The sequence below is a fragment of the Aedes albopictus genome, chromosome 3 (genome assembly GCF_035046485.1).
Source record: "Aedes albopictus strain Foshan chromosome 3, AalbF5, whole genome shotgun sequence".
Taxonomy (NCBI): Eukaryota; Metazoa; Arthropoda; class Insecta; order Diptera; family Culicidae; genus Aedes; species Aedes albopictus.
In genome coordinates this window covers 441,058,261-441,086,254 of record NC_085138.1, presented here as the reverse complement: position 1 = coordinate 441,086,254, position 27,994 = coordinate 441,058,261, and the positions used below count along the sequence as shown (strand labels likewise).

At 40.1% G+C, this 27,994-nt stretch overlaps 1 protein-coding gene across 11 annotated transcripts in view; it reads right to left on the bottom strand.

The window, feature by feature from the left end:
* Window positions 1–267: 267 nt before the first annotated feature.
* The window catches only part of LOC109425970 (teneurin-m), a 649,264-nt gene continuing 621,537 nt past the window's right edge, over window positions 268–27,994 (bottom strand). For all 11 annotated transcript variants that reach the window (XM_062856604.1, XM_062856606.1, XM_029876005.2 and 8 more), the window contains 2 exons: window positions 5,002–9,838; window positions 268–4,895 (listed from right to left, as the gene is read on the bottom strand). In XM_062856604.1, the coding sequence (XP_062712588.1) occupies window positions 4,140–4,895; window positions 5,002–9,838 (5,593 nt within the window). In that variant the 3' untranslated portion in view covers window positions 268–4,139. The remainder of the gene's footprint in view (window positions 4,896–5,001; window positions 9,839–27,994) is intronic.

Here is a 27,994-nt window from a genome sequence, read left to right as displayed (position 1 = left end):
TTCTGACTTGTTTAATTCTCTCTATTGCGCGGATTATTTTGGACTGTGGTATTATCAGCTCGTTAAGTTCATCAGCCAATTCCAGTATTTTTTTTAAATATTTTTTTATTTATCTTTCATCATTAGTTTTTCATGAATAATAATAATTAATAATAATCGTAATAATAATATTGTTGCTTTTCGGTTCTTCCTCTCTTCATTCCATTGTTCGCACTACTATTTAATTTTTACAGTTTATTTTCCCCCACCTTTCGCATGTCGTTTTTCTTTTGTTCAAACTTTTCGCTACACCAGTTGTTTGCTGTTTGTGTTGTTAATTTTAATGTTGTCTTATTTGTTGTTTTTTTTTCTCTTTTTTTTACTTACGAGTTTATTCTTCCCTAGCATTAATATGTTACAAAAAAAGAGATTCACTCACTAGCTTCGTTCGATTTATTCTTCCGGTTTGCTTGTCATGTTATACTTCTTGTTTGTCAAGCGTCATTTTGTTGCTGCGTCGTCCGATATTCACATGACCACAATTGATAATATTTGTCTCATAACATTGTTGTTCTGTTTCTGCCGCTTATTTGATTCTTCTCAAATGGCATCTGTTAAAAACGTTTGATTTTACAGTCCTACGGTTTGTGGGGGCTTTTTGCGTCTAAATGTTGTGGGTTGGAAAATGTACAAAAAGAGATTTTCGGGGTAGGATCGGGATAAGGTTCTACAAAAAGACCGATTATTGATTGGTACTGCCGATTAGTTTATTACTATATTATAGCAATGATCGTCGGGTACGTGTTTTGCTGTTTTGTTTTTGCTCAACAACGACAAGTTTCACGGTTATACAGGTTAAAACTAAGTAACCTCTGGCACAACTCAGCTGAGCGAGAGACATAGTAATGTGCACACAGGTTGCTTGGATCTATTTACAAATTTCTTAGTTAACTGAGTAAAAATGAACTTCGTGGGTTCACTTTTCTGGGAAATGCCTTTTCGATTTGTTACAAATTAAGATTTTGCGGAAGTGGACAAAATCATAAAACAATAAATATACGTTTTGCTTTCGTTATACAAATTATATACAAGACTTTTACAATAATAATGCTGAACAGCATTTTTGCGGATGATACGATTGTTTTGAAACAATTTTCGGATTGCACAGTTTTGGGACGATTTTTCATAACGATTTCAATCGCAGATCTTTTGGGAAATTTACACGTTAAATTAACACATCGAGTCGAAAACACAGTTCTCTCGCATCGAGAGAGCAAAAGCAACAGGGCCGCGAAGAAACAATGCTTCTAATCGTTTGTATTGCTTTTCAGTTCAACGTTTTCTATAGTATCTGTAGTAATTCGCTACGATTCTACGATTCTCTTGGTAAGTTTATCTCATCGCTAAGATTCGAAAAATGACGAGCTTCGTCAACGAAACAAATCCAATCACTACATTGGCGGCGTTATTTATCCACTAAGGGACTTTTGGGGGGAGGGGGAAGTAGCAGTCACTTGCACTCTTCTCACTAACAGTTTAAATGCAGTGTTTCAGTATAGAAAATAAACAATCTCCAGGCGTAATATAGTGTTCACGTGGAAAGCTTGCGTCAAACTGAGTTCAATAAGAATAATTCATAAGCGTCCTTTGGTTTACGGTTGGCTTTGAGGAAAATGCACAAAAACAATAGTCTAATGTGTCGGTATGAGCGAGTATTGGTGAGAGTATTATGAGGAAACGAGTATTCGTTTGTGTTAGTGTGTGGTTGATCTGTGTTTGATGGTTATGCGAAAAGAAGATAGTTTCCCATTTTTTCTGTTTTCTTGTTTAACTGTTTGTCAGGTTTGCTACTTACTGTTACTATTTTATATGGTTTGGTATTGTTTTGCATTTTTTTTTTATTTCTGAAGATTCAACTGTTGTTCTTTTTCATAAATTCTTTTGTTCTGAATACAGATTTTCTATTTCACTTGTGTCATGTTCTGCTCTCTATAAGAATTTATTACAAATACCCTGTAGAAGCCAAGAAAAGAGAGAATTCATTATTTTCCTTCTTTCGTTTTTTCACTGCTTGCGGTCAACCATTTGAGTTGTAATTTCCATTTACTATATCGACATTCGCTAGAGATTGTTTTCTCCGAGTTTTTTTTCTCTACTTATCAGTTTAAAATCAGGAAGCAAGACGGATTTGTGTCTGTGTGTGTATGATTTCGTTTCGTTTGTTGTTATTTGTTTTGTGGTGTATCAAGAGATAGTGAAGATCAACATTTTTACATTCATTTTATTTCTGTTCACGTTAAGCTCGATTCTGAATCGAAATTAAAATGGCGCGTGTTTGCACAAATTAAAATACGCATATTTGCGCGTCATGGTTCACTACTACATACGCACTGTTCACTTTGTTTTGTACATTCAAAGAGAGACAGTCGTTGCTAGTGGCAACGCTCGCTGCGATGGCGCTGCCGTCGCAATCGAGCATTGTCTTAGCGTTTAGATAAAATCAGTAAATTTCGCAGATAGAGAAGATTTCACTATTTAAGCTTTGAGTCTGCCCTTTTTGACGCATTTTTTCAACCGCCCTAATCACCTACATTTGTCCTACTTTACTGTACAGAGTTTGCTTGTTTTTGTCACCTTAACAATTAAGTGCTTTATCGTTCCCGTTTTAACGCTTTTTCTTCTTCATTCTTCCTTTCTTTATATGGCACCACTTGTAACTTCTGCTTTCTTCTTACATTTTCTAATCCGCGTTTTGGGAGTTTTAAGAGTTTTCTCAGTCAGTCCGTTTTGCGTTATTTTGCTCGTTTTGTGTATTTTTTTTTCATTAAGATTCTCTGTTTGTAAAAATATCTCCACGACCATTTTTGAGTTGTCTCCGGTTTTTTTTTTGTTTTGCAAATGTCTGTTTTCAGTTTATTTGAACTGCGATCATTGACGCTGCCATGCTCTGACGACGTCAATAACGACACACGGACATTTCGACTAGTTCCAATGGCACTGTTTGCACAACACCAATTTTGTTTTGCTTTACGTTCGGCTTTTGCGTCGGTATGTTGTTCAAATTATCATATTCTACTGTTTGTTCTTGATGTTTCGGTCTTATATACTATAAGTTTCTTATCGCTAAAAGACATTCACAATTTTCACATTGAATTTTCATCTAATTAACTACATTCTCCACTATTTATAAGTTTTCTCCGTGCTCGCCCTTACGATCTCTTTCCACTTTCTCTTTCATTGCGTTCGTATCGGCAAAATATATAAAATGATAATATTCTGTTCGTTTCGCCTCGGACATTTTTTTTCCTTTTCCATCTAGCGTGTAATGACTATGTTTGTGATCACCTTTTTTCATTTTTATCGTTTCTCTGTTTGTGAGTGACAATGGGTGAGTTTTGATTTGATTCGTTTGTTTTGTTGATACCATTTATTATTTTGATGAACATTGTTTAAAAGGGGGCTTTGACATTTTTTGTTGTTTCTAACAGCTATTGATTATTGTTAAGTTTGCTCGGATCATTTGGTTGTGATGACGTTGATGATGGGTCGGTGTCTCGTAGAAATAAAATGGCGACATTCACAACATGGCGGAAACCATATTTTTACGTTTTTCATTTTGTAGCATTTCTTATTGTTTTTGCCTGGGGAGTGTCTATAAAAATATGTTCTCTTTCGATTTTTTTAGCAGTTTGCTATGGGCATTTTCGTCAGTGGTGTGTTTTGCTTCCTGTGAGTTTGTATGTGAAAGTATTTCAATGTATGTTGATATTATCATTCCTTGCTATATGCTGTTCTATCTCTTCCGACTCTCCGCGAAAGAGAAAGGGCTGCTCTCGAGTGATCAAGTGTAGAAAACTTGTAACGGTCTCATTTTATTTTTGCACAATCCTACATCTCCTTCAATCGTTATTCTCATTTTCTTTAACCCTACGAAAATAATCCAAAATAAATCTATGTATCACAATATTTCTAATATTTACGTCTCTTCCTTCAAATCAGTTCTCGGAGAAAGATTTTCCTTAAAAGAGAGAGAGCGTTCTTTGAAATTTGCTTATCTTGTTGCATACGCAACGCATCAGTTTTGTTTTTTGGAAAGCTTCACAGATCGGATAGAGATATTACACTAACGTTTGGGGGGCTAACGTGGCGCCAGTGCTATTTCACGAACTTTCGTGCCTGTGCTGCCTTAGCGTTAGCGTTTTATGTGATCCCCCACTCTTCCGCCGTTTTCGCTTAGAATCCCGCTGGAAGGCTACATTGCCCGGATCATCCGCCAGCTGGGGATATTTGTGTATGCTGTGAATGTCGACACCGACCCACCCATCGACATCGCCATGCGATATCAGTTCTTCCTTCTCCTCCTCCGTCCAGTCACCACGTCCTTGGAAGCCCGCAGCCACCAGCTGCTTCTCCAGTTCCCAGGCCCTTTCCACTGCTCGTTTATGGGCATGTTTCAATATTCGATGCCTCTCTTGCTCGGGATCGACACCATACTTGATGATCACCACAGCGTCAGGCCCATGCAACCTCAGCTCTTTACCGTTCGTTCCAGCATGATCGTTGATCTCGTGTGTCGAAATGTTGAACATTCCGCCTAACCTTCTAAGCTCTTCCGTATCATCGCGCAGCTTCATTATGTTGTCTTTCACGAAGTAGAACACGTCCTGATCGTGAATGCTGAAGTGCAAGTCCAAGAAGTAAGAGCTGTTGAACACCGACGACACGACATCCTGAACCACACTGTTCGATCCGTCGACTACGCTGACCAGCGCTCGGCCATCAATGCGAGAGATTAGAACACCTTCTCCGAACACTCCTCGTCGATAGGCAACCCGGGGTAGCAAATTGCTCGTCTTCAATTCCATCTTGAGCAATGGTTTCGGCACAAATCCAAAGTCGGAGAATTTCTCGTCAATCTGTGGAGCAGAAAATCAAGCAATTAGTCATTGTTTCTTCGGCTCCGTGAAGCGCATATGCGATTGAGCCTCAAATAAATAAACTATATGAGTAGCTATCACTTACCTTTTCAACGATGCACTGCAGTCCGGACATGACGCCAAAGTCCGGCGCCAGCTGCGGCGACTTGATCATGGCCTTCGGTCTGTAGATCATATCCTTGGTATACTTGGATCCTTGCATCTTGGTCACGTCGTATCCGAACAGCTTCAGCCAGGACTTCAGGTCGTTCATGTAGTTCATGGGTTCCTTCCGGTTGATCGGATCGTTATTGTGGAAGCGATAAATGAACACATCCGTTGGCAATCGCATCTCCGTGGCTAGCTGTTCCCATGATGGAGTCATCCACTGTCCGACCGCTGTATCGTACAAACGCTTCTCTAGGTATACCAGCCGAGTATTGGGATCCAATAGGCCTCCGTGGAAATCGATCGGAATGAAGAAATCTGGGTTGGAATCTTTGACGATCTTTCCGAATGGAGTTCGCCGGACCTCCTTCACGATGTTTCCGTTCACATCGAAGAACGCGATCGGTGATCCATTCTGATCCGTTGCCACATAGTACCGTTGTTCGCCTGTTTCTACCGCTACCAACATATCGCGATCGTCGTACAAGAAACGGAACGTTCTCGACACTTTCGGATAGTGGATATGCGTGATCAGCTCGGGTGCGTTGATATTCGCGTAGAAGTATTGCGTTACATTTCCCTTCTCATCGTGGCTGGCTACCAGTCGACCCATATCATCGTAGAAGTACCAGGTTTGGAAGCGATCGCGCTCCAAAGCGTGAATCAGTTGGCCTCTGTTGTTATATCGATACTTCTGCTCGCCACGTCGTACTACATAACCTCGAGCGTCGTAGCTGTTGAACTCTACATCTCCAACCTGAACGACACGATCACCGGTGTCATATCCCAAGTTTGTCTTATCACCATGCTCCAGAATTCCAATGATGTTACCATTCTCGTCGTACAGATACTTCCAGCTGTTCGTTCCTACCACCTCACTCACATGACCATCGGCGTTGTAGTTCACCTTGTCCAGGGAGGTCACACGGCCTACCATAACCTTGTGCGTCTTGATCCTGTTCCTTAAATCGTAATCCAACTCCAATCGGTATACATCAAATGACTTGATATTGATCAGCACACTCTTCACTCTACCGTGTTCATCGAAGTCCGTGATCGTGAAGAACTGCTTCGAAGTATCTTGCACCACAGTTCTGTTGAAAGCGTTCCTCGTTATTCTCAAGTCGCTTATTGCATCCAGCGTTCCCAAGCTCTGACCATATTTGAATCTCAGAATAGGCAAATCCTTTCCGTCGATATCCATCTCGATTCCACTCATCCGAGCGTTTCCGTCATACTGGTATTTGAAGTGCGCCGATGCCAGAGCACTCTTGGAACCAAACTTCAGCTTCTCGTCCTTCATAACTCCAGCATGGTACTTGAACTCTCTCCTCAGTTCGAATCCGGGCTCCAAAACCTCCACCATCTTCACCAAGCTCGTGCTCTCCTGGTAGATGTACTGCGTCGACGACAATCCAGCCAAAATGGTTTCCAGTCGTCCGGCGTTATCATACACGAACGCCACCTTTCCGGACTGATGCGGATGGATCTTGGCCAAGATTTGCCCATCGTCGTTGTAAAGGATCTCAAACGGATGGCGGTTGATCGGCGAGAAGTACTGATATTTGAAGAATCCAAGAGAAGTCTGCAGTGAGAAAGCGTGGATGTGTCCTCTGGGAGTTGTCAGCGATTGTAACGCTCCCGCGTCATCGTATTGTAGGAGATAATCCGATCTACGAGGTGTTGTCACCTTCAACGGTAGGCTGCTGAACATGTCCTTGAAGGCGTACACAATCGAGCTGTCGTCTCCGTACTTGATTTCGTTCAATCTACCCGCTCGATCGAAGGTATATTCTTCCTTAAGGTTACCCCACTTCCACGAGATCAACCGTCCGAAGCGATCATACTCCAAATCTACGTCGGCGTACTCACCCGACTGCGGACGATACGCAATCGGTCTGGATGACTTGTCGTACGTTACGTTCAACAGTTCGGTCTTATCGTCCACGGAAACGGTGATCGACGAGCTATCCTTCTCGTATTCGAACGTCAACAGGTTCTCTCCATTGACGCGTAGTTTCCTTCCGACCTGGGTCAGCGATCGGGCGTTCTTCCCGCGAACTGGAACGTGTCGGATGAAGTACCTCCATTCGAACCGGTTTGACAGATCTCCATTGATTTCGGTACGCTGTTTCGACGGGACCGGATAACTTTCGGCCAACAGGGGATCTATTTCAGCCAGTAGAATATAAGGAACCGATTCGACGGAAACTGTATTGCCCCAAGGTGCTATGCTGGTGGTACCTCCATCAACAAGCACGGTAGTCTTCGTGGCAGCTTCGCCGACTCGAGATACCACCGATGAACCTTGAATGAGCATGGACACTTCTCGTTGGGAGTTTTCAGTCACCTTGACGGTTGCTCCCTTAACGCTCAGGTCAAACGAAAGATCGATCACCTTTCCGGTGGGAGTGACGGCCGAGGTTAATCTACCGAATTCATCGTAGTTGTACACGTACGAGCGTCCCGTGGAGTCGAGCTTGGTCTTCAGCAGGCCAGTCGGTCCGTGATAGTCGAATGTGACGTTGTAGTTGTCCGGAGTGTTCAGTTCGTGCAGCATCTTCATGCGAGTCATGCGAAGGCGGCATTTCTGGCCCTTGGTGTTTTCAATCGAGTTGACTTGTGCTGTGTAGTCTCGCAGAAGGAACACTTTGTTTCCGGCGGCGTCAGTGACGGTGCTGAGTTTTCCGTTGGAGGTGTTGACGTTGTACAAGAAACTGTAAGTAGTTTCACCAGTCATGATGTTCTTGGTGGCGATGTGCTGACCGAATCGGTTGAAGACGTAGATTTCTTGAGCGTTGGGTGCGTAGATTTCGTACTCCTTGGAAGTGCCTGCCTCTGGAAGACTTGAAATGACCGATCGGATGCGGTAGTTGGCTTGATCGGCGATGTGGACGTGACCGTCCGGAGTTACGGTGATGGCCGAGATCGTGTTGAATTTGGCACTGATAGCTAGGTAGTGATCGGCTTCGTAGCAGTCGCATCCACGTTCGAGACAGTTGCACTTGGACTCGGCACCGGCGTAGGAAGCTACTTTACCATCGGTTCCGATTACACGAATGCGGTTGATTCTCTGGGAGTCGCTTTCCGCCACGTAGAGATCGCCAGATGGGGCGAATGCAATACTTTGGGGCATTACTAGGGTAGCGTGAGCTGCGAGGTCCGAATCGAAAGTCGCTGGGGATGCCGAGGCACAGTGCAGTGGACGACCTGCGATAACTCGTACGCGTCCGTCTGGTGTCATGCGTAGGATCATGTGATCGTCGATGATGTGAAGAGTGTCATCCAGAGGGTTGATCGTCAGTTCGGTAGGCCAGCGAAGGTGCATTTCTTCGATCTTAAGTGTTCCTTCACATGGAACTGGTTTCCAATGTGACTTGTGCATGTGATTACCGATCAAGGTGCTGATGACTCCATCGCGATCTACCATACGAATGTTGGTTCCGTCGGCAAAGTAGAGTACATTATCCGAGGAAATTGCAACGCCTTTGGGGTAAGCCAGCTTTGCATCGCGAGCTAGGCCACCATCGCCGCAGTGTGCTTCATCGCCGGGTAGACAACGTTCTCCGCTACCGACGACCGGCTCCCAGTTGTGCTCGGGATCATGCGAATCATCCTTGTTCTTGACCTTTATGATCTGATGAGATTCCGGATCGGAAATGTACAGTGAGCCATCCAAGGGACTGAGCGCCATGTGATAGCGGTAGGAAACTCGGGTAGCGTTGAGCTTCACCACAGTCTTTACGGTTCCGTCAATCATGATCCGGCGGATGTAGTTGAAGTCGCCTACGTAGAGACTTCCGTCTGGAGCTGCGGCCAGAGCTACCGGTGCCAGTAGTCTTTGCTTGGCGGCAATACCATTGCAATCGCTACAATCCAGTGGCCGTTGATGACCGTCGCCCATGGTGGTTAGGATTACGCGAGGTTTGTGCTTTAGATAGATGTTGGATCCGTCACCTTTCTGCAGAATGCCTTCGTGGAAGTTATATCTATGGTGAATATCCAGGTTCCATCCACCTACTTCTGAGATGCTCATGTCGTGACCACTTAGCTTCGTTGTCTGCACATCCCAGATGATGTCCTTGCAGTCGGTGTATTGATAACCGACCTTGACGACTGCCGTTGTAATGCCGTAAACTCGTTGGCGATAGATGTTCAACCTGTTCCAAGGGTAGGTGAATTTGATTCCTGGATCAGCTTCGAAGATCCTCTCGAATAGAATGCCTTCGATGGTTATACGCAGGTGGATTAGCTTCAAGGTCGCTGGGATAGCGTCGGGAGTTAGTTGCAATTTGATCGTCGATAAGTATCCGGCGGCTCTGCTACTATGGTAGACCAGGTTCAGCCCAGTTCCAGGGATGGCAAGAGATTCTTGAACAACTTGAGATTCTGCCAGGATGGCACTGCGATCAGGACAGGCTCCTTGGAAACCGTGCTTCCACGTGGCCAAAACAACGGGCTTCATGGAGTCGTAGTCGTGCGAGAAACAGGTATGCGGGGGTCCTGTTTTCTCCTTGTCATCCATGGTGGACATGATCACGGTCTCGATGATCACCACTTCGTTCCACGGAACTTGCACAATTCTGGTCTGAGGTCGGAAGGGCGATCTACCGAACTGAAGAGTTATAGCTCCACCGCCGTTGACCATCAAATCGAACCATCCATCGTCACGTGTCAATGTGAAGCCCTCCAACGGTGTAGAAGTACTGACTCGCACTCCGACCAGTCCCATCTGTAGCGATGTCACCACACGGCCTCGAATAACGGCTGATCGACTGTTGGAAGAGAAGAGACGAAACAAAAGAAAGAAAAACACCCATTTTAGTAAAATTGCTGTAGAAACTTTTTTCGGATGCTGAAATAATTATCACTCGCAACCCAACCCCACATCAACATACACAGTTTGAACCTGTTCGAATTGCAGTTTTTTCTGCACGTTTCTTAGATACTCTCGTAGCGCTCAGAACCTATAATCCCGAATCGGAAAAATATTATTCAACCTTTAAAAAACGAAAAACACAGATAAACCATTTGGGAAAACAAGAACATTCCCACAAGGGACAACGGAAAAAAACAAATCTGGCATACGTACGCAGGACGGAAGGGATGGATGGTGGGGAGTTTCATTGGGATCGGGTAACACAAACACACTCACATGGTTGGGCAATGGGCGGGCATGCACTGGGACCAGGAGCCGAGCGAGAAAAGAAAATATGAATAAATCATGCATAAATAATAGTTAATTAGTGAAAAAATGCTGATATGTTTCAATTTTTCAAACAAAAATACAAGCAGCCGGTCCCTCGTTTCCGTTCTCTCGATTGTGTCACGTGACATTGCTGGGCTCTGGTTTAACACTTTTTTTTGCGCCGGTCACCTACCTGGTTCTTTTTTTTTTTGCGAAATTTCAGTTTTGGGCTCCGGGTGTGTGATGTGCATTGAACGAACGATAAAATTTAGGTATGTGCGGTCGCACGGGGATGTTTAATTTTTTCCCCTACTCCCACTATTATCTCTATACTTGGAGACGGTGATGCGATGAAAGTGGTGAGAGGTAAAGGTAAAAAATTGCACAATTTTAAGCTTAACATCGAATTAGTGCGGACAAATTATCGCCAGTATTATTCACACGTGCGTTATTGGTATGATTTTTCACACTACGTTTTGAGAGGACGGAGATAACAGATGGAGTTATATGGAATTGAACTTTAAATTACAACAACTATCTGTATTGAATTTTGTTTAGACTTGAGAAATTTGAATGAATTGTGCTTGAAATACATAAGACATATGCCTTTGCTAGGACTAGCTAAGGTATGGAAACTTCTAATCAATGCTGCTATTCAGAGGGACGACTTCTAATCAATGCTGCTATTCAGAGGAACAACCGACGGTAGTCGGTTGTCTACCATGCGTTTCCACCGCCATATCTATTTCCATTTCTATTGATGCATAAATGCGTGGTAGAGGAGAGTGCTTCTATTCGCATTCATAGGATTGGCTTCACCCTATTAAATTCCGATCGAAATATAGAAATCTCCAAACAAACAGTTCTGATTTAGCTCACCTTCGTCGTCTTCTGGACCCTGGGACAAAGTCTGCTTCTCAGCTTCTATAAGCACTTCCAATGGTATGAACAGGAATCGAATCCGTCACTTTCAGCGAGGTATTGCATTTTTTCTGAGATAGGAAATTGGTTAAACTTGGAACTACTCTGTACTCAGTAGTTCTAATGGAATGGCTTTATTCTAATAAAATGCTCAAATTCGGACATTATATAGATATTTATATGCATTTAGAACATTTTACGGCTCTCTGTAAAACTTCACCGTAATATTACATTTGTGAACAACCGGAGAAAAATTACCAAACGATCTGAAAAGTAATTATGCCAAAAAAAAAAAACAAAAAGGACAACCTATGATTAACCCAACCAACCTTCTGATCACCAAGTGGACTATCTATCTTGCATTGCATGCTGATTGCTGATGCGTTGTCATACGGGATTAGTTGATGATCATTGCAGGATGTGCACGTTTTTCTAAAGTAGTTTGATAAATTCTTCCATCGTTACCGATCTCTTCACTTATTTTTCGTGAAGTTCCTGTAAATATCGTTGTTTTCACGGTGATTTCTTAGACTTCTTCGAATTTCTTTAGTATTTTTTTTTATTTCACCGAGTTCAATTTAAAAAATTAATGAAATTTCACAACACTGCATGGAGTGGGGTCGAGAAAGGATGAAGTGTGCAAAACTAGTAAATTTCAACTTTTCCTTAACAAAAGAACGATAAAAAGCAAGATATAAAGTCTACTTTTCTTCGATTTCGGGTTATTAGACCGAATACTATTTGACTGAATGCCGTTTAGCCATATGTACTTTGGTTGAATGGGGCCATTTGAACGAATGCCGTTTGGTCAAATGCCGTAAAAGTAATGAACTAACGCAATCATGTCACCATTGTAATGCAAAAGAACAGCCTAGGATTTACAGGAGGAAAATTCACCGATAAAATATTGGCTGTTTCAAAGCCAACTTATCTCTTAATGGAAAACTAGAAAGATTAGCGTATGTAATCAGGGGGGACATTTCTTATGATCTATTGGCCGTTAGCATTCCAAAATGTTTCTAATGTGTAAATCTAGAAAAACAGCAAATAATTTTGTAACATCCAGGTGTGCAATTTCTGGTGATGTATCATTTTTCAAACGTAATTCTACTTGGTTACATTGTTTTCCAACCATTATCACACTTTTTTCGTTTATTTTATTTTTTGCAACTCGGCACTATAACATTATAGTTTATACTTGCCGTTTCGGTAAGGTAACGGCCTATTTTTCCGCTCGATACCAAACAATTGCACTATGGTTCATAATGCAACTCATTTCGGTTGCATTATGAATCATAATGCAATTGTTTGATTGACAACCTCAACAACCTTACCTCAGTTTCCACAGCTAGATCTTGAAAAACTGTGACGGTTATAGCACGGTTTGCTTGATTTTTTTTACCTCTTTATTCGGGGATTTTCTGCCGTAGGCAGGTTCATCCCAGGGGGCTTGCTTGATCCAAATTTTGTGTCTAGCAGGATGGAACACGTGGCCGTTCCCATTCAATCAACGCGAAGCACAATGATATTGATGTTAACGATGACATTCTAGTGAAATTTTGTCTCTCATTGCAAAAAACTTTGTATGCAACTCGTTTCAAAACTCGATTTTTTGAGCACTCTTCGTATTTATCCAACTCGACAAACCTCGTTGGAAAAAATGTACAACTCGTGCTGTAAAAATCATAATTTTGCAACTCGTTACATAAATAACTATTAAGTGTCAACTAACCCGTTCCAACAGATACCTAGAAGCAGTATAATATTAAGCATTCACCTTCTCACTCGGTAAAATCTCGGCTATTTGAGGGATACAAGTCATTCAATCAACGAATTAGTGTACGAATGCGTGTCAAGATTTAACTTTTATCTGACTTGTCTGTCGGTTCGGTTCCAGCGATTGCTAGACCCACTTTCAAGTTGCGGCAGCTAATTTGACGCGTGGAGAAGATGTAATTCAAACATAACCTCTATGACGCGACTGATGTGCAGCGAAAACGGTATACTTAATATCACAAGATTTTTCGCTGTGAAGAACGATCTAAGCTCAAATAATGGAAAATCTTCGTTGAATATTTGAGTAACTTAAATTTGACATTAAAATTTTAGAAACACAAATCTGACGAATCATGCTGCTTTTGGTTATCCGGGCTCTACTCACATGTAAAAAGAGGCATATAATCCAAATCAGGCGTATTTGTTCATTGATTTTCAAGTAATGTGAGTTGGGATTCAAGTCGGCAACTGTGCCATATTTGTATCCTCTGATGTATCACCTTAAGCGCACTGATAGTTACTCAGAGATTGGCCGCACGTTTGAAGTATTTTGGCCAAATGGCTTACGGTCAAATAGCCTACGGCGAAACGGCATTCAACCAGTCGCCGTTTGGTCAAATGGCCGGATATCCTTTGAAAATTGTTGCATCTTTAAGAATAACTTTCATACAGGAAAAAAATAAACTCGATTATGCATTGAGGAAAAACGTCAGAGAATCCAATCAGGATTCTAATCGCAAAATGCTATGGGATGAAGCTTCGATTCCAGCTACGGGTGACAAACTTCTCACGAATATAACCGGTATTCACTTATTGTTGTTTCGTTTGCCCGTTTTCGAGTGTTATGTTTCGTTCAGTCTGCACAGTCGTTGTCTGAAGTCGTGAAAATATAATGTTCTTAGAATTGATCCTAACTTTTACCGGGAGTGTATGTATGAACGTGAAGGGAACTTGCTGACAGACAAAATAATAGTGGCTACCAGGTGGAGAGAGCTTTTCGAGGAATTGTTGAACGGTGGGACAGCGACAGACGGAATTCCAATCGACGTCGACGGACAGGCTGTGGAATCTTCAACCAATGCTAGACGAACTCAAGATAGCGATTAGAGAGCTAAACAACAACAAATCTGCTGGGAAAGACGAACTCCCGACCGAGCTGTGGCTAGTGAACAGCTGTATCCACTCTTACACCGTATTATAAATATTGAAGATATGGGAAGAGGAAGAACTGCCTGCTGGTTGGTTGGACGGCCTCATTTGCCCTCTATACAAGAAAGGGCATAGACTGGATTGCGCGAGTTACAGAGCAAAAACACTTCTCATTTCACCGTACGCAATTTTATCCGGAATTCTGTTATACAGGTTGAAGCCGATTGAGGACTCCTTCGTCAGGCGGGATATCAAGGGGATCGATCAACGACGGACCAGATGTTTACCCTGCGGCAGGTTCTCGATAAATTTTGGGACTACAACATGCAGACTCATCATCTGTTTATAGATTTCAAGGTGGGGTACGATTTTGTGAAGCAAAACGAGCTATAACAAGTTATGGTCGAACATGGTTTTCCGACAAAGCTGATTAGAGTGATTCGTGCGACGCTTAATGGTTTGAAATCAAGTGTACGGGTTGCGGATGAAATTTCGTCATCGTTCGTAACCTTAGAAAGGCTGAAGTAGGCCGATGCTCTTTCAAATATACCGAAAGAAGCGATAAGGAAAGCTGGTGTGCAAAAGAGCGGAATACTGTTACGCGGCTTACTGGGCTTCACGGACAATATCGAAATCATCGGGATCGACCGTCGGGCCGTGGAAGAGGTGTTCATACCCTTCAAAAGGAAGGCCTGCGAATATTTGACTTACGACCACAAAGACCAAGTACATAACTCAGCAGTGCTGGTGGTCACAGCGAAGTGAGAAGAAGATGGCTTGCGGCTGAAAATCGGGCCTTCTTCGGTCTGTGAAACCAGCAAGTCCCGTAGATTGCAAACGAAGTTAAAACTCGCGTTGTACAAGACTCTGATTCTTCCGGTCGCTATATACGGCCATGAAACGTGACCGTTGAGAGAAGTTGATCGAAGAGCCTTTGAAGTCTCCGAGCGTAAAGTGTTGCAACGGCATCTGACGGCGTTGCATGAACTACGAATTTTACCTGAAGTATAAAAGGAGAAACATATAAAACACGGCAAGCTACGGTGGGCTGGGCACGTAGGTTGTATGTCGGAGGAATGACAAGCTAAAACTATAATTAGCAGAGAGCCAGTATGGGACCGCCGGCGTCGGTTTCTTGATAGGCCGCGCACACGTGGCCGTTTTGCAGTTGAAGATGATCTAAGGACTGCTTACGTTCGGGGCCGGGCGCCTGAAAGCGATTGGCTGGAGGCGATTGAAAATTCATCGAATTAGAGGCAGAAGGTGTTCAAAACAGCAACCCCCGCCCAAAACGTCTCATACCTTATGTCAAACCATGTTTCTGAGTTGTTTTTGAATAATGATTATTTGCACTTCTTCTACTTTATACTAAAAAACTTAGTACTTCTTCATGCCTTTTCACAATCGAATGAACAAAAAAATAATATAAAAACTTAACATGATAGCATTACTTGCGGATCTGCATAATATTCAGTAATACGCAAAGCATTAAGACCTTCGTAAAACTTGACTCCATTTTTCGTCCTTGTTTATTGTTCGGTATCATGTACATAATGCGAAATCGAATTCTTAGGTCAAAGGATCTATTACAAATAAAAGAGGGCTGATAAACACCTCAAAAGTTAGGATAACAAACTCTAAAGGTAACGATGTAGGCACCAACATTTCAAAAGGATACAATCGCGTTTGAAAACGTCACTTCCCGGGAAGACGAGAATATCTAAATCAGATCTCAAATCGTACAATTATTGAGGTCATATCTCTATGTGATATTGGTGCGTTATTCAAAAATTTAATGAATATCGTACGAATAACTCAAAGTGATATGATTTTAGTTTTTGTTCTTCCCAAAATATCTGAAAATTTTTGGATAATACCACATTTAGTTCTTGTGAACGAAATGAAACACATACAGGGGATAGACAAAATGATCGCGACAGGCAAAATTTTCACATTCCAAAAAATGTTAAATTAGCTGTAACTTTTCGAAAAGTGTATATAATTTTCTCAAATTTTCACTGTAAGTTGATCAACTACTTGCCCATTTTGCATTTGTATACATAATGGTGTGGCAGGCACGAAGATACTTTTTGCCCATGAAAGTCATGGAAATTTCAATTACGAAATGTTTTTGAACCGTCTAAGAATCGAACCCGTCACCCACGGGATGGTCATGCTAAATACCCACGCCTTTACAGATGTGGCTATAGGGGTCCTAGAAACTCTAGTTTGACGGAATTCTAAGGTTTTATAGATCATATATCACTTAACTTAAAATTCCACCTATCTTTCATGGTATCTACAAGCAGTGTTGCATTTGAACTGAACGCGAGCTAAAAGTGAGCTGAACGCGTTCAATTTTTTGAACATGAACGCAGTAAACATTGAACTTGCGTGTCAGAGCTTTTCACTGCTCAAGAACGCCCGTTCAGATCCCCATTCGGCTCAATGTTCTAATGCACTATTCTATCGATATGTAAAGCTAATGAATCGGTCTAGTCGTCCAGAGTTCCGTAGAAATCAGACTTCATGGAACATGGCTCTTTACTGAACCACATAATACCAATTAGTAATACGTACATACATTGCATTGTGGGGCTGGGAAGGGAGCGGATCGAAACGTCCGGGGTCGTCTCGGTCCTTGGATGCTTGGATGCGTCATCATATCCTATAGGGCACTGCATTGTTTTGATTTTGTATGGGATTTTGACGTTTCTTGGCCTTGTTGTTTACAAAATTTCTGTAAGAGTGAAAGAGAAGGAATGAATTTCATGCAGTGCCCTATATACCTTCTCTCCTAGGACTTTGTGGCACATTTGTATACACTCGTTGTTGCACGGAAAAATGTGCCATACGATTTAGGACATGTGGCATCGGGCATTAAGATTCTGCTTCGAAATACGGACTATCCGCAATTCACGGTGACCGGACTGGTTCCTCCTCACAATAGAGGGTCAGATTCTGAATCCAATAAGCCCAAGATTGCAAGGATTGGCGAAAAAATCGCAGAAATATGACCATTTCAGTTTGGCGGGTACCAGGGTACCATGTTAGCATGTTGATATTATACTGGTGCAGTTCTTGCTCATTGTTCAAGGTGCGTTCAATTTCGAGCTCGCACGCGTTCCAAATTTTGAACTGAACATTGTTCAAATCGTTTTGATCGCAGCGTGCCGAATTTGAACATGAACGCAAATTTATCGCGTTCAAATGCAACACTGTCTACAAGAAATACTTCATAGCAAAATCAACAATGTAGAAGAAGCAAAAACAGGCGTCTTTTGGTTGAAACGAAGATGGCTCATAAGGCTTTCAAGAAAGCTCTCCGGTCTGCTGAAATTTTTTGTACCGAAGTTTTCAGTTTGTGCGAAATATGTTAAATCAGTCTTTTGTACAGCTACGGATCTCCAACTTCCACTCCTAGTGTTGTTGCTGTAAGATCGATTATGTGGGCTTTTCCAATCACTAGGAGCAAATGGGGTTTCTTCTATTTTTCCCCAGAGAGATTTAAGGGTTTCAAAACGAATAACTGCTATTTTGTATTTTTACTATTGATTACTCCCCAAGATCCTGGTGCTAAATTACTCTGAAAATCAATAATTCTTTCTCAATAATTCGAAAAGGCTCTGCATCTGATTAGAAACTTTTTTGACGTCTCATTTGAAAATTAGAATTTTTGTTAAAGGTATGCGTGATTGATGGGGTCTCGTAGTCTCTAGGTCTAGGATGTTCAAGTGGTTCAATTTACCAGCCCCGTCACCAACAAATTTTCGTCAAATCGACACAAACTGTTAATTGACAATGCCCCTCTTTTGAGTAAATGCTTTAACGTAGCAGAATAACTATCAACGGCAATATTCGATGGGCTTCAGATGGAATGATAAGGAAAGGAACAACAGCAATAGTTGATGTAGAACAAGAGAAGCAGCGCCGAAACTATCAGTATCAATAAGTATATACAGGGGATAGACAAATTGATCGGGACAGGCAAAATATCCACTTTTTAAAAAAATGTCCAATTAGCTGTAACTTTTCGATAAGTGCATCAAATATTCTAAAATGTTCACTGTAAGTTGATCAACTAGTAGTGTATTAGTGAACAAAATTTGGAAAAGATCGGGCTATTCTGCACGAAGTTATAAGCATTTTAGAAAAAGGTAAAATTATCCGATAGCCAACTTTGAGCTGTTATATCTCCGGATTCAATGAACCGAATGCAATGAAATTTTGTCCATTTATGACTCATATAATGTGCTCTGAAAAACGTTTGACACAACTTTAAGTTATTACCGAGAGAAAAAGTTATAGCGATTTCATTAATTTTATGATTTTTTAGTAAATTGGTGTATTTTTAATATGCATCCCATTACTTTTTCAATGAATTGCCGCCTAGGTTGTAACTTTCTATCAAAACATATCTGCATTCAAGAGAATCAGAGGGAATTAAAATGAACTATAATTAGCATCTTGAATTTTTTAACGATGTTGAAATTTAAGAAAATTTGGTGTTTTATTATAAAAATAATCTAATCGTTATAATTTTCTTCCGTGTTAAGAATTTTTAGTTATGTCAAAAGTTTTTCGAAGCCCATTATATAAGTCATAAATGGTCAAAATTTCATTGCATTCGGTTCATCAAATCCGGAGATATAACAGCTCAAAGTTGGCTATCGGATAATTTTGCCTTTTTTTAGAATCTTTATAACTTCGTGCAGAATCGTTCGACCTTTTCCGAATTTTGTTCACTGATACACAAATAGTGGATCAGCTTACAGTGAAAATTTTAGAATATTTGATGCACTTATCGAAAAGTTACAGCTATTTGAATTTTTTTTGAAAAGGGAAAAGTTTGCCTGTCCCGATCATTTTGTCTATCCCCTGTAAGTATTATATAAGTAATATTTATAGTACTTAATAAGAAAAATATTCTCAAACTCTCATTTCTATGCACAAATGTCCACTTGAGTACTGTTAAATTTCAACAAGTAAAAAAGTGATGATAATTCAAAGCTAGGAGGAAGTATATTTCGATAGTTTCTAGTATATAATGTCTACAGATTATCGACTAGTTCAGAAAATTATGCAACTTGTTGCTAACAAACTGCACTACACGACTATAACATTCCATTTTAATTTCGAAACCGTGGGCACCTGTAGCAACGAGCAAACCGGAAAACTCAGAAACCCATGGAGACGCATGGTTATCCAATCCAAATTACTTTTTGATTGACATCGCCAATGTTCCTACCGGGTCCCAGCACCATAGCTGACATCAACAGAATTCGACTGAAACTATTTCCCACTCAAAAACCTAACGAAACGTGATCTCGGTTGATATGATGTTATGACGTTATGAGAGGACGACGATAACGACTTCGACGGATGCACCGGGACACAACGACGACGGGGGGTCGGACACAAAACTGGGTCACGCCCGTCGCAATTCGCCACGTTTCCATGAAATTGAAGTTAAAAATTAAATTTATATGCAATATATCTCTCTCTATCTGTCGCTCGGTCTCTACCACCCTCAAACTTATTGCTCGGATGGCTACCTCGACTCGACAGTAGTCGTCGCGGATGCGGAATTGCCTCCTGGCGGTCGGTCGTCGGTGCGGTGGTGGCGCTCGTTTGGGGTCTCTGGGCTTGTCGAATGCTTGCCTGGGCCCCCGTCATTGGCGCGCGCATTGCATTGCACATCGCGCTTGCATACCGAAAGCAGTTTTGTTTAAAAATTAAAATTGTGAACCCGCGTGTACGAGAGCGAACTTGTTTCGTTAATTTGATAGAATATTTTTTCGTTGAGATGCAAAAAAAGGTTCTGTAGGTCGGTTGGTTGGTAGGTACGGAATGTTTTTCCGCTTTGTGGATTATCACATATATCACGCACTAGGGCGGCCCATCCTAGATTCCGAACAAGTTTTGTAAAATTGATTTGTTTTTTAGTCAGTAAAACTTCACAATTGTGTCACTTTTTACCTGTTCAAGGAGATTTTTTGCCCTAAGCTGATTCATCTCGGAATTTCTACAGATTTCTAACACTTCTTAAGGAGAAACTTCAAAGAATACCAATATGGTTGCCACAATGGTCGACATTTTATGCTACTAACGTTTTCAAGAGCACAAATCTTAAAAATTCGTAAACAAATGCGCTCGATTTGGAAAAGCTGCCTCTTTTTGCAAGTTAGCGAAGCCAGGATAATCAAGTGCGGCTTGGTTCGATGCTTCGTTCGTCAGATTTGTGCCTCTAAAGTTTGTATGCAAAATTGCAACGGGATTTCTTGATGTTTCACCTTAAGGGAGAATTCACTATTTGTGAGTTCTTCAGGAGAGGGATTCGATTCCAATTTCACGGCGTGCAAGGCATGTTCTTCAACCATCACATCAGGTTCGCTCCGTTGAGTTCTTTATTGAACCACTTTCCTGATATGTACTTTATATATTCCTAGAGAGTCCCTTGGTAGGGGTTGAACTTTCATCGCTTTCAATGATAAATAGCTTCATTTGTTAGGCATTCAAAAAGATAACAACAACTCAACAATATTTGCTTGATATTGTAGTAAAAATATAAACGAAACTAATGCGTTTTCATCGATTTTTAGTGATTAATAAAGTTACAGACCTCCTCCGTCCTAAACGATGGTCGTCATATTTGAATGACCCCTAACATGGACAGTGGACAGCGTAGGCATGAACAACCATGCGCCTCCATGCGTTTCTCAATCTTCCTGAAAACACATGACTGGTAATGAAATCACCAGAAAACCTTAAATCTTAAAAACCAGAATTTTCATTGGGAAATGAAAAGATTTCCCGTGGGTTTGTCTGCCTGGGTTCTAGAAGGATGTTTTTTGCAAACATATCTTAAACCATCCACCTGTAGTAATGATCGAATCACATTGAGAAATGATTTTATGAGTTGGGCCATTTTACCCCTAATTTGGCATTTTGAACTTTGTTCCCAATTTGTTATGATGATTTATCGTTACGAGACCTTTAGTAAATTTTCGAAATTCTTGGGAAATTCTGACCAAGTATTCGTATAATTATAAACATTCTCTTTCCAAGAAACTCAAAAGCTTTGATTGTGAAGAAGTCATTTTTCGAAATTTTTTGCCTCGTGGTCGTTTGTTTAGATCTATCAAGCTTAAGGAGAAACATCAAGAAATCCCATTGCAATTTTGCAAACAAACTTTAGAGGCACAAAAAAGTTTGGTTGAAATCCCCGGGGGACAACATCGAACCCTTCCCTTGTTAGCATTGTTGTAGAGCTTTTGATAGAATCTTTCTCGTGTACTTTGCAAACCTGAAAGATTTTCAGCAAAGTAAATGATAAGTTTTATTCACGATTCTTAAAGATTTTCAATGAGTTGACCAGGACCCGTTCAATGACCTGGTGCCAGTGCTTGAAAAATGAAGCATTTTTCCTTACACGAAGCAAAGTTTGCTCTTCTTTGACCAGCGCTTTTCAAACCAGAGCGGTTGCTATATGCCTCTTCATTGACTAACATGATTCAGAAGTAAGTGGGAACATCAGCAATCAAGTTTATTACTGAGAGTGAGAAACGATTGTTCAACAGCGTGGTGGCTCTCTGAATCTTTATCTCCGCCGGCGTATATGGCATTGAATATACTTGATTTTTGCAAATGACATAAACTAAAATTAAATCGATTATAATCGTTACGTACAACATTCCCATACCAACAAATGATTGTTTTTACAAGTTTTGAGCAACAAATAAATCCACTAAATTATTTCCGCATTTTCACACTCGCTACAGTGAATGAGCATGAACGATCACCAGTCAGTTTGCTTCACAAGCCAATCAACCGATGAAAAATAGCGGTCGCAGTTGGTTCGGATTTTTTTTGCTCCGTTTGCGTGCTCTTTCGTAGTGGTTGGGATGTTTATCATTTCCCAGGTATCGTAATCCAGGGTCAAATTGGTCAGTGGGGTAAAATTGATCATTCGCGGACTAAATTGCTGAAATGGAAGAACATCTACACGTCGTTATGATCATAAAATTATTACCTTATCTAGTTCATAGATGTCTAGAGATGAGTGTCTACTTTTCAGTACATAGATGTTTAAAGATAAGTGTGAACTATTCAGTTTTCTATTTCTTTTTTAACGGTTCAATAATTCAAGTGTTTCTTACGTATCCGAAACCGTTGGTACTAAACAATCGATTGCCACTAGGAGTACCTGTAAATTTACTGTGCTCACATTACCTTGAACAGTCTCAAAAGCTTTCAAAAGCAAAAAAATGACCTTATGTGGTTGAACTCGTCAGTTTTATAGAAAAAATGCATATCTTCAGGCGTTTAGGTCTTCAGGTCAATTTCAAAATTTTAATTTGTCATTCAACAGTCGAGTTTTGACGCGTTATTCCTGTTCAGAAGATCAATATTTAATGGAGAGGAGATTTTTCTATTCTAACCGATGTGTACTCGTAAAAAAATGTACAAATATTTTCGAGAAGGTTATTCCATAAGCTTTAATCGCTGAAATTTTTGGAATGCACTTTTTTTTCGTTTTTGAGTTATGGTCAATTTTGTTGAAAAATTTCCAAATGTGACATACAGGCCTTTTCTTTGAAAAATCATAACTCAAGAACGAAGCATCGTAGAAACAATGTTTTTTTTTAGAAAATGAAAGCAAATTTTCTGAAATGGAAAAAGTTTTCCACAAAATTTTACACCGTTGAGGAAATTCATAAAGAAAAGCCGAAAAAGCTATGCCCGAACTCGCAGGAAATTTTCAAAAAACATATTTTTGAGAAAATAGTTTCATAAGCTTTATCCATCAATAATTTTTGGAATGCACTTGTTTTTCGTTCTTGAGTTATGGCCAATTATGTGAAAAATGACCGTATAATATATGCGTACATGGTTATTTTTCACAAAATTGACCATTACTCAAGAAAGAAAAAAAAGTCCATTCCAAAAATTTCAGCGATCAAAGCTTATGAAATTACCTCCTCAAAAATGTTTTTTTGAAAATTTTCCGCTAGTTCGGGAATAGTTTTTCCGGCTTTTCTTTTTGAATTTGCTCAAGGGTAGAAGATTTTGTGGAAAACTTTTTCCACTTCATATTTTTTTTATTCCTGAGAAAATTTGCTTTCATTTTTATTATAAAACTTTGTTTCTATGTTGTTTCGTTCTTGAGTTATAATTTTTCAAAGAAAAGGCTTATATGATACATTTGGACATTTTCCAGCAAAATTGGTCATACCTCAAAAACGAAAAAAAAGTGCATTCCAAAAATTTCAGCGATTAAAGCTTATAAAATATCCTTCTCAAAAAAAAAAAAAAAAATTTTGAAAATTTTTCACGAATTCGGGCATTGTTTTTCCGGCTATTCTTTACGAATTTTCTCAACTGTGGAAAATTTTGTGGAAAACTTTTTCCAGTTCATATTTTTTTTTGGATTTCTGAAATTTGCTTTCATTTCAAAAAAAAAAAAATGTTTCTATGATGCTTCGTTCTTGAGTTATGATTTTTCAAAGTTAGTAGTGTCAGGGGAAAACAAAGAATTTCCGTCTGAGTTTTCCGAGAAAATACGCGACCCTGAATTTTTCTCAATTTTTTTTGTTCATATATTCATTAGCCTAGCCTGTGGAAAAAAATTATGAAAATCTGAGACCCTTCGGCCCAAATTGTACGATAATAAAAAAAATGTCCATTTCCAATTTTTTGATTTTTTAAGTTATTTAACTTAAAGTTTTTTTCCAATATTTGAAATACTACAAACTTTATCTGCAAGTTGTTTTGAAGTGATCAATTTAACTCCGGATTACGGTAAAGATAAAACCAGAAATTAAAAAAAAGAAAGGAAGAACATTCTAAACATTTACGTAGTACTTCGATGGTTTCTCAATGCACGATTCCAAGACTCATGAGAGAAGTTCTCTGAGAAGGCCGAAAAACTTTTGCCTCAATGACACTTTGCCGGAAAGACTGATTACTGGAAACAGGGAGTCTACTATCCGAAAAAAGACCCTAGAAAACCAGGATCCGCAAAAACACAGAAATACCGAAGAACTGTGTTGGAGGCCAGAGAAATTTTACAGGCGTCTTAAAAACAAAGTATGAAAAAAATTTAAAGACGCATTCCTATTTGATCAGCATATTTTACTTGAAAAAACTTTGGGTCGTTGATAATCTTTGTCAAAAAAAGATTTATATAGATTGGTTAACAAGCTCAAGTTGTCCTGGCTATTTTGATCTCAGAGATTCGTTCCAAAATGATTTGAGAATTTCATCTGAAATTTTAACTAGAATTCATTTTTAAATTCCTTCCGGAATTCCTTATTCCTTATTTTAAATTTATCGTAGTTTTTTTTACTGTATTCTTTCCACGATCCTTTAATTTATCTAGGGATTGGTTTTCCTGGAAGATTACCGGAGTTTTTTTTTCAGGATTTCTCCAGGAGTTTCTCCCAACATTCTGTTCAGAAGTGTTGCCGGATTTGCTCCTAAAGTTCCTTTCGACATTTTTTCCGGCGTTTGACGTAGTTTCTGCAGAAGTACCTGGGATTTCTCTCAGAGCTGTGTTCGATAAGCCTCCGGAATTTCTGACGGTATTCCTTGTGGAAATCGTTTCACAAGTTCCTTCAGGGATTTTTTTACTGGTTTTCCGGGACAACTTTACAATGTTTTTTTTTTCCGGGATTTTGCGAGATTCCTGCAAAAGTTCTCCCTAGGAATTTTCCGGAATATCTCATGAAGTTACTCCTGGGTTTTCTTTTAGAGGTTTTCAGACTTCTTTCCAGAATTTGCTTACTATATCCACCCGGAAAGTTCCCTAATATATCATCTAAAGAATTTTTCAAAGACGTCCTAGTTTTTCTCGGGATTTCTTCCAAAGTTCTTTTCGGGTTTCCTTCAACAATTTTTTCTAGAGAGGGAGATGAATCAGCCGCGGGCTAAAAATCTCCTTAATAAAGGCAATAATAATTCCTGGAGTTTCTCGTGAGATTTGACCAGTATTCATCCCAATATTCTTCGGGGTATTTCTAACACCACAATCAGGTGGTATTCCGAGAACTAATCCTAGAAAAATGCTGGTAGCAACTTCAGGAGAAACTTGTAGAGAAATACCAAAAGGTATACTCAGAACCCCGGGAATATTTTAGGTAGGGATTCCGGGAAAATCTCAGAATGATCACTGCAAGAAATCCCAGTTAGACATTCTAGAGGAAATACCAGGAACAAATCCTCTAGAAATTATGGGGAAATCCCGCAAAGAACACAGAAAAGAATCACCGAAAATCATTCAGTATGAATTCCGCGAGAAATGTTAACAGACATTTCGGGACAACTTCTGAGTAATATCCTGATAGAAACTTATCTAGAAATCCGGGGATAAATCGTGGGGCAAATCTCAAGCAAATTTCCTGGACAGAAAACGTAGGAGGAACTTCAGATAAAATCCCGTAAGTGACTCTGGAAGCAGAGCGGGATTACCTCCGGAATAAATTCAGGAGAAAGGTTGGAAATAGGTCCGAAGTCAGGAAATCCAGGAAGATTTTCAAAGAAAAGAAAGAATTGCTTGAATATTGGAAAAAAGGCTGATAGGAATCCGGAAGAACCTCCGGGAGAAATTCAAAGTTAAATACTGTGAGTATTGCGCAATACACAGAAAAAAAATCTTGTGATATCACATCACTTTCGCTGCACATCAGTCGCGTCGTGAAAGTGATGTACACATTACATCCTTTCCACACAGCAAATTAGCCGCCGTAGCTTGAAAGCGGGTCTAGCAATCGCTAGAACCGGAACGATTGATGAATCATATATAAGTAAAATAGAGGCGAATGAACCTAGGTTTAAAACCTCTATAATAAAAAAAAATATATATATATAAGTAAAATATTGGCATGGTCGTACACAGATCCGTTGATTGTGAAGCATATCCCTTACCTCTCGGCTATTTCACCAAGTTAGAAAGTGGATGATAAATATGGTACTGCTTCTAGGTATCTGCTGGAATGGGTTTGTTGACACTTTCCGGTGCCAACTACGGTGCGCATGGTGTAATAATTGTTGGAAAACGATGTATCCGAGTGAGATTACGTTCGGAAATGGATACATCGCTAGAAATTACGCGCCTGGAAATTACAAAATTATTTACTGTGTACAGTGCGAAAAATAAGTATGATGACAGAGCCGTTTTTCATACAAAATAATCATGTTTAGGGATTAAAATCTCTTTTTCTAGCGATTCGGTTGTTATGGAATTTTGATGGAATTTTGGCTTTGAAGGGCCCATATAGCCGAGGCGGTAAACGCACGGGTATTCAGCATGACCATGCTGAGGGTGACGGGTTCGATTCCCGGTCGGTCCAGGATCTTTTCGTAAAGGAAATTTCCTTGACTTCCTTGGGCATAGAGTATCTTCGTGCCTGCCACACGATATACACATGCAAAATGGTCATTGGCAGAGGAAGCTCTCAGTTAATAACTGTGGAAGTGCTCATACGCCAAGAAGAGGAGAGGAGGAGGAATTTTGGCTGCAACCTTAAAATAACTAGAATTTTGGCTAGAAATATAAATCATCATCCATAAACACGTTTATATCGACTTTTCAGATTCAAATAAATATATAGACACATTTTTATATGGAAATAGTGTCTTTATATTTATGTGAATCTGGAAAGTCGATATAAACGTTTTCATGGATGATGATTTATATTTCTAGCCAAAATTCTAGTTATTTTAAGGTTGCAGCCAAAATTCCATAACAATCGAATCGCTAGAAAAAGAGATTTTGATTCCTAAACATGATTATTTTGTATGGAAAACGGCTCTGTCATTATACTTATTTCTCGCACTTTACACTGGACTAATCCGTTCCCAATTATCTTAGCAAACTACAGTAGAATCACTTGGCATAATACGGAATCACACGATGAAGGCGACTTGCTCCGCCAAAGCTCCTCTCCTAAATCAGGTAGCTTCACACTGATAACCTCGTCATAGTGCTGGTTGTCAATGATGTTTGTTAGGGGAAGGACACGCAAGGGGAATAACACTAAACTATATTCACACCCCACAAACACCATGAAACAAAAAAAAAAAACGGAAGGAGCGTGTGAGAAATCTTGGAATGATTTTCAAGCGGTCTCTGAAGTAGTTCCAGGAAGCAACTCTGACGGAATTTCTTGAGAAATCTTCGTGGACCAACTTCTGAATGAATGGATTTCAATTCCCAGATTGATCCACGTTTACCTTGAATTTGCAGTATCTTAATCGGCATCATTGGTTTGTCGGAAATATCTGCTTGATCCCTCTTGTTCCTTTAGTATGGGTTCCAAAACTCTTCTAGAATTAACTTCCGAATATTCATCCGGAAGAATCTTCAACTTCTTTATGGTTCCGTGTCATCTTCAATCTTTAGCACCTCGCGAAAAAGGTTTGATTTGAGAGTTCTACGCTACACTTCTGGTGAAAGTTTACCGATAGGAACGGATTTCAGGTGGAGAATTAGCTTTAACCCTCGAGTGATTACTCTGTTGTATTTTGTACAACGCGTTGAAAATTACACTTCAATGTGACTTCAAGTTAGTAGTCAAAAAAAAAAAAATTAAAAAAATCGGATTATCTGGTAAAGCACCCATTTTGAACTACTTTTGGACCGCCTTAGGACTATTTTTTTACAAACTTCAAATATTCAAAGTAGCTTCTGGGGGTTCGTAACATTAAGGAATTCGACATTGAAATTTTCGGATTTGACTTTTTTTCCGTCTGGATCATCCTAAAATGCACAGTTGCGTGGGTATTCGTAAATTTGTGCATAACACACTGCAGTACGTAATAAAAACCCATTGACATACGTTTCTCGGGCACTGGTCCAAGTCGCCTACTGCTGTGTTGAGCCGTCCGATGTCGAACT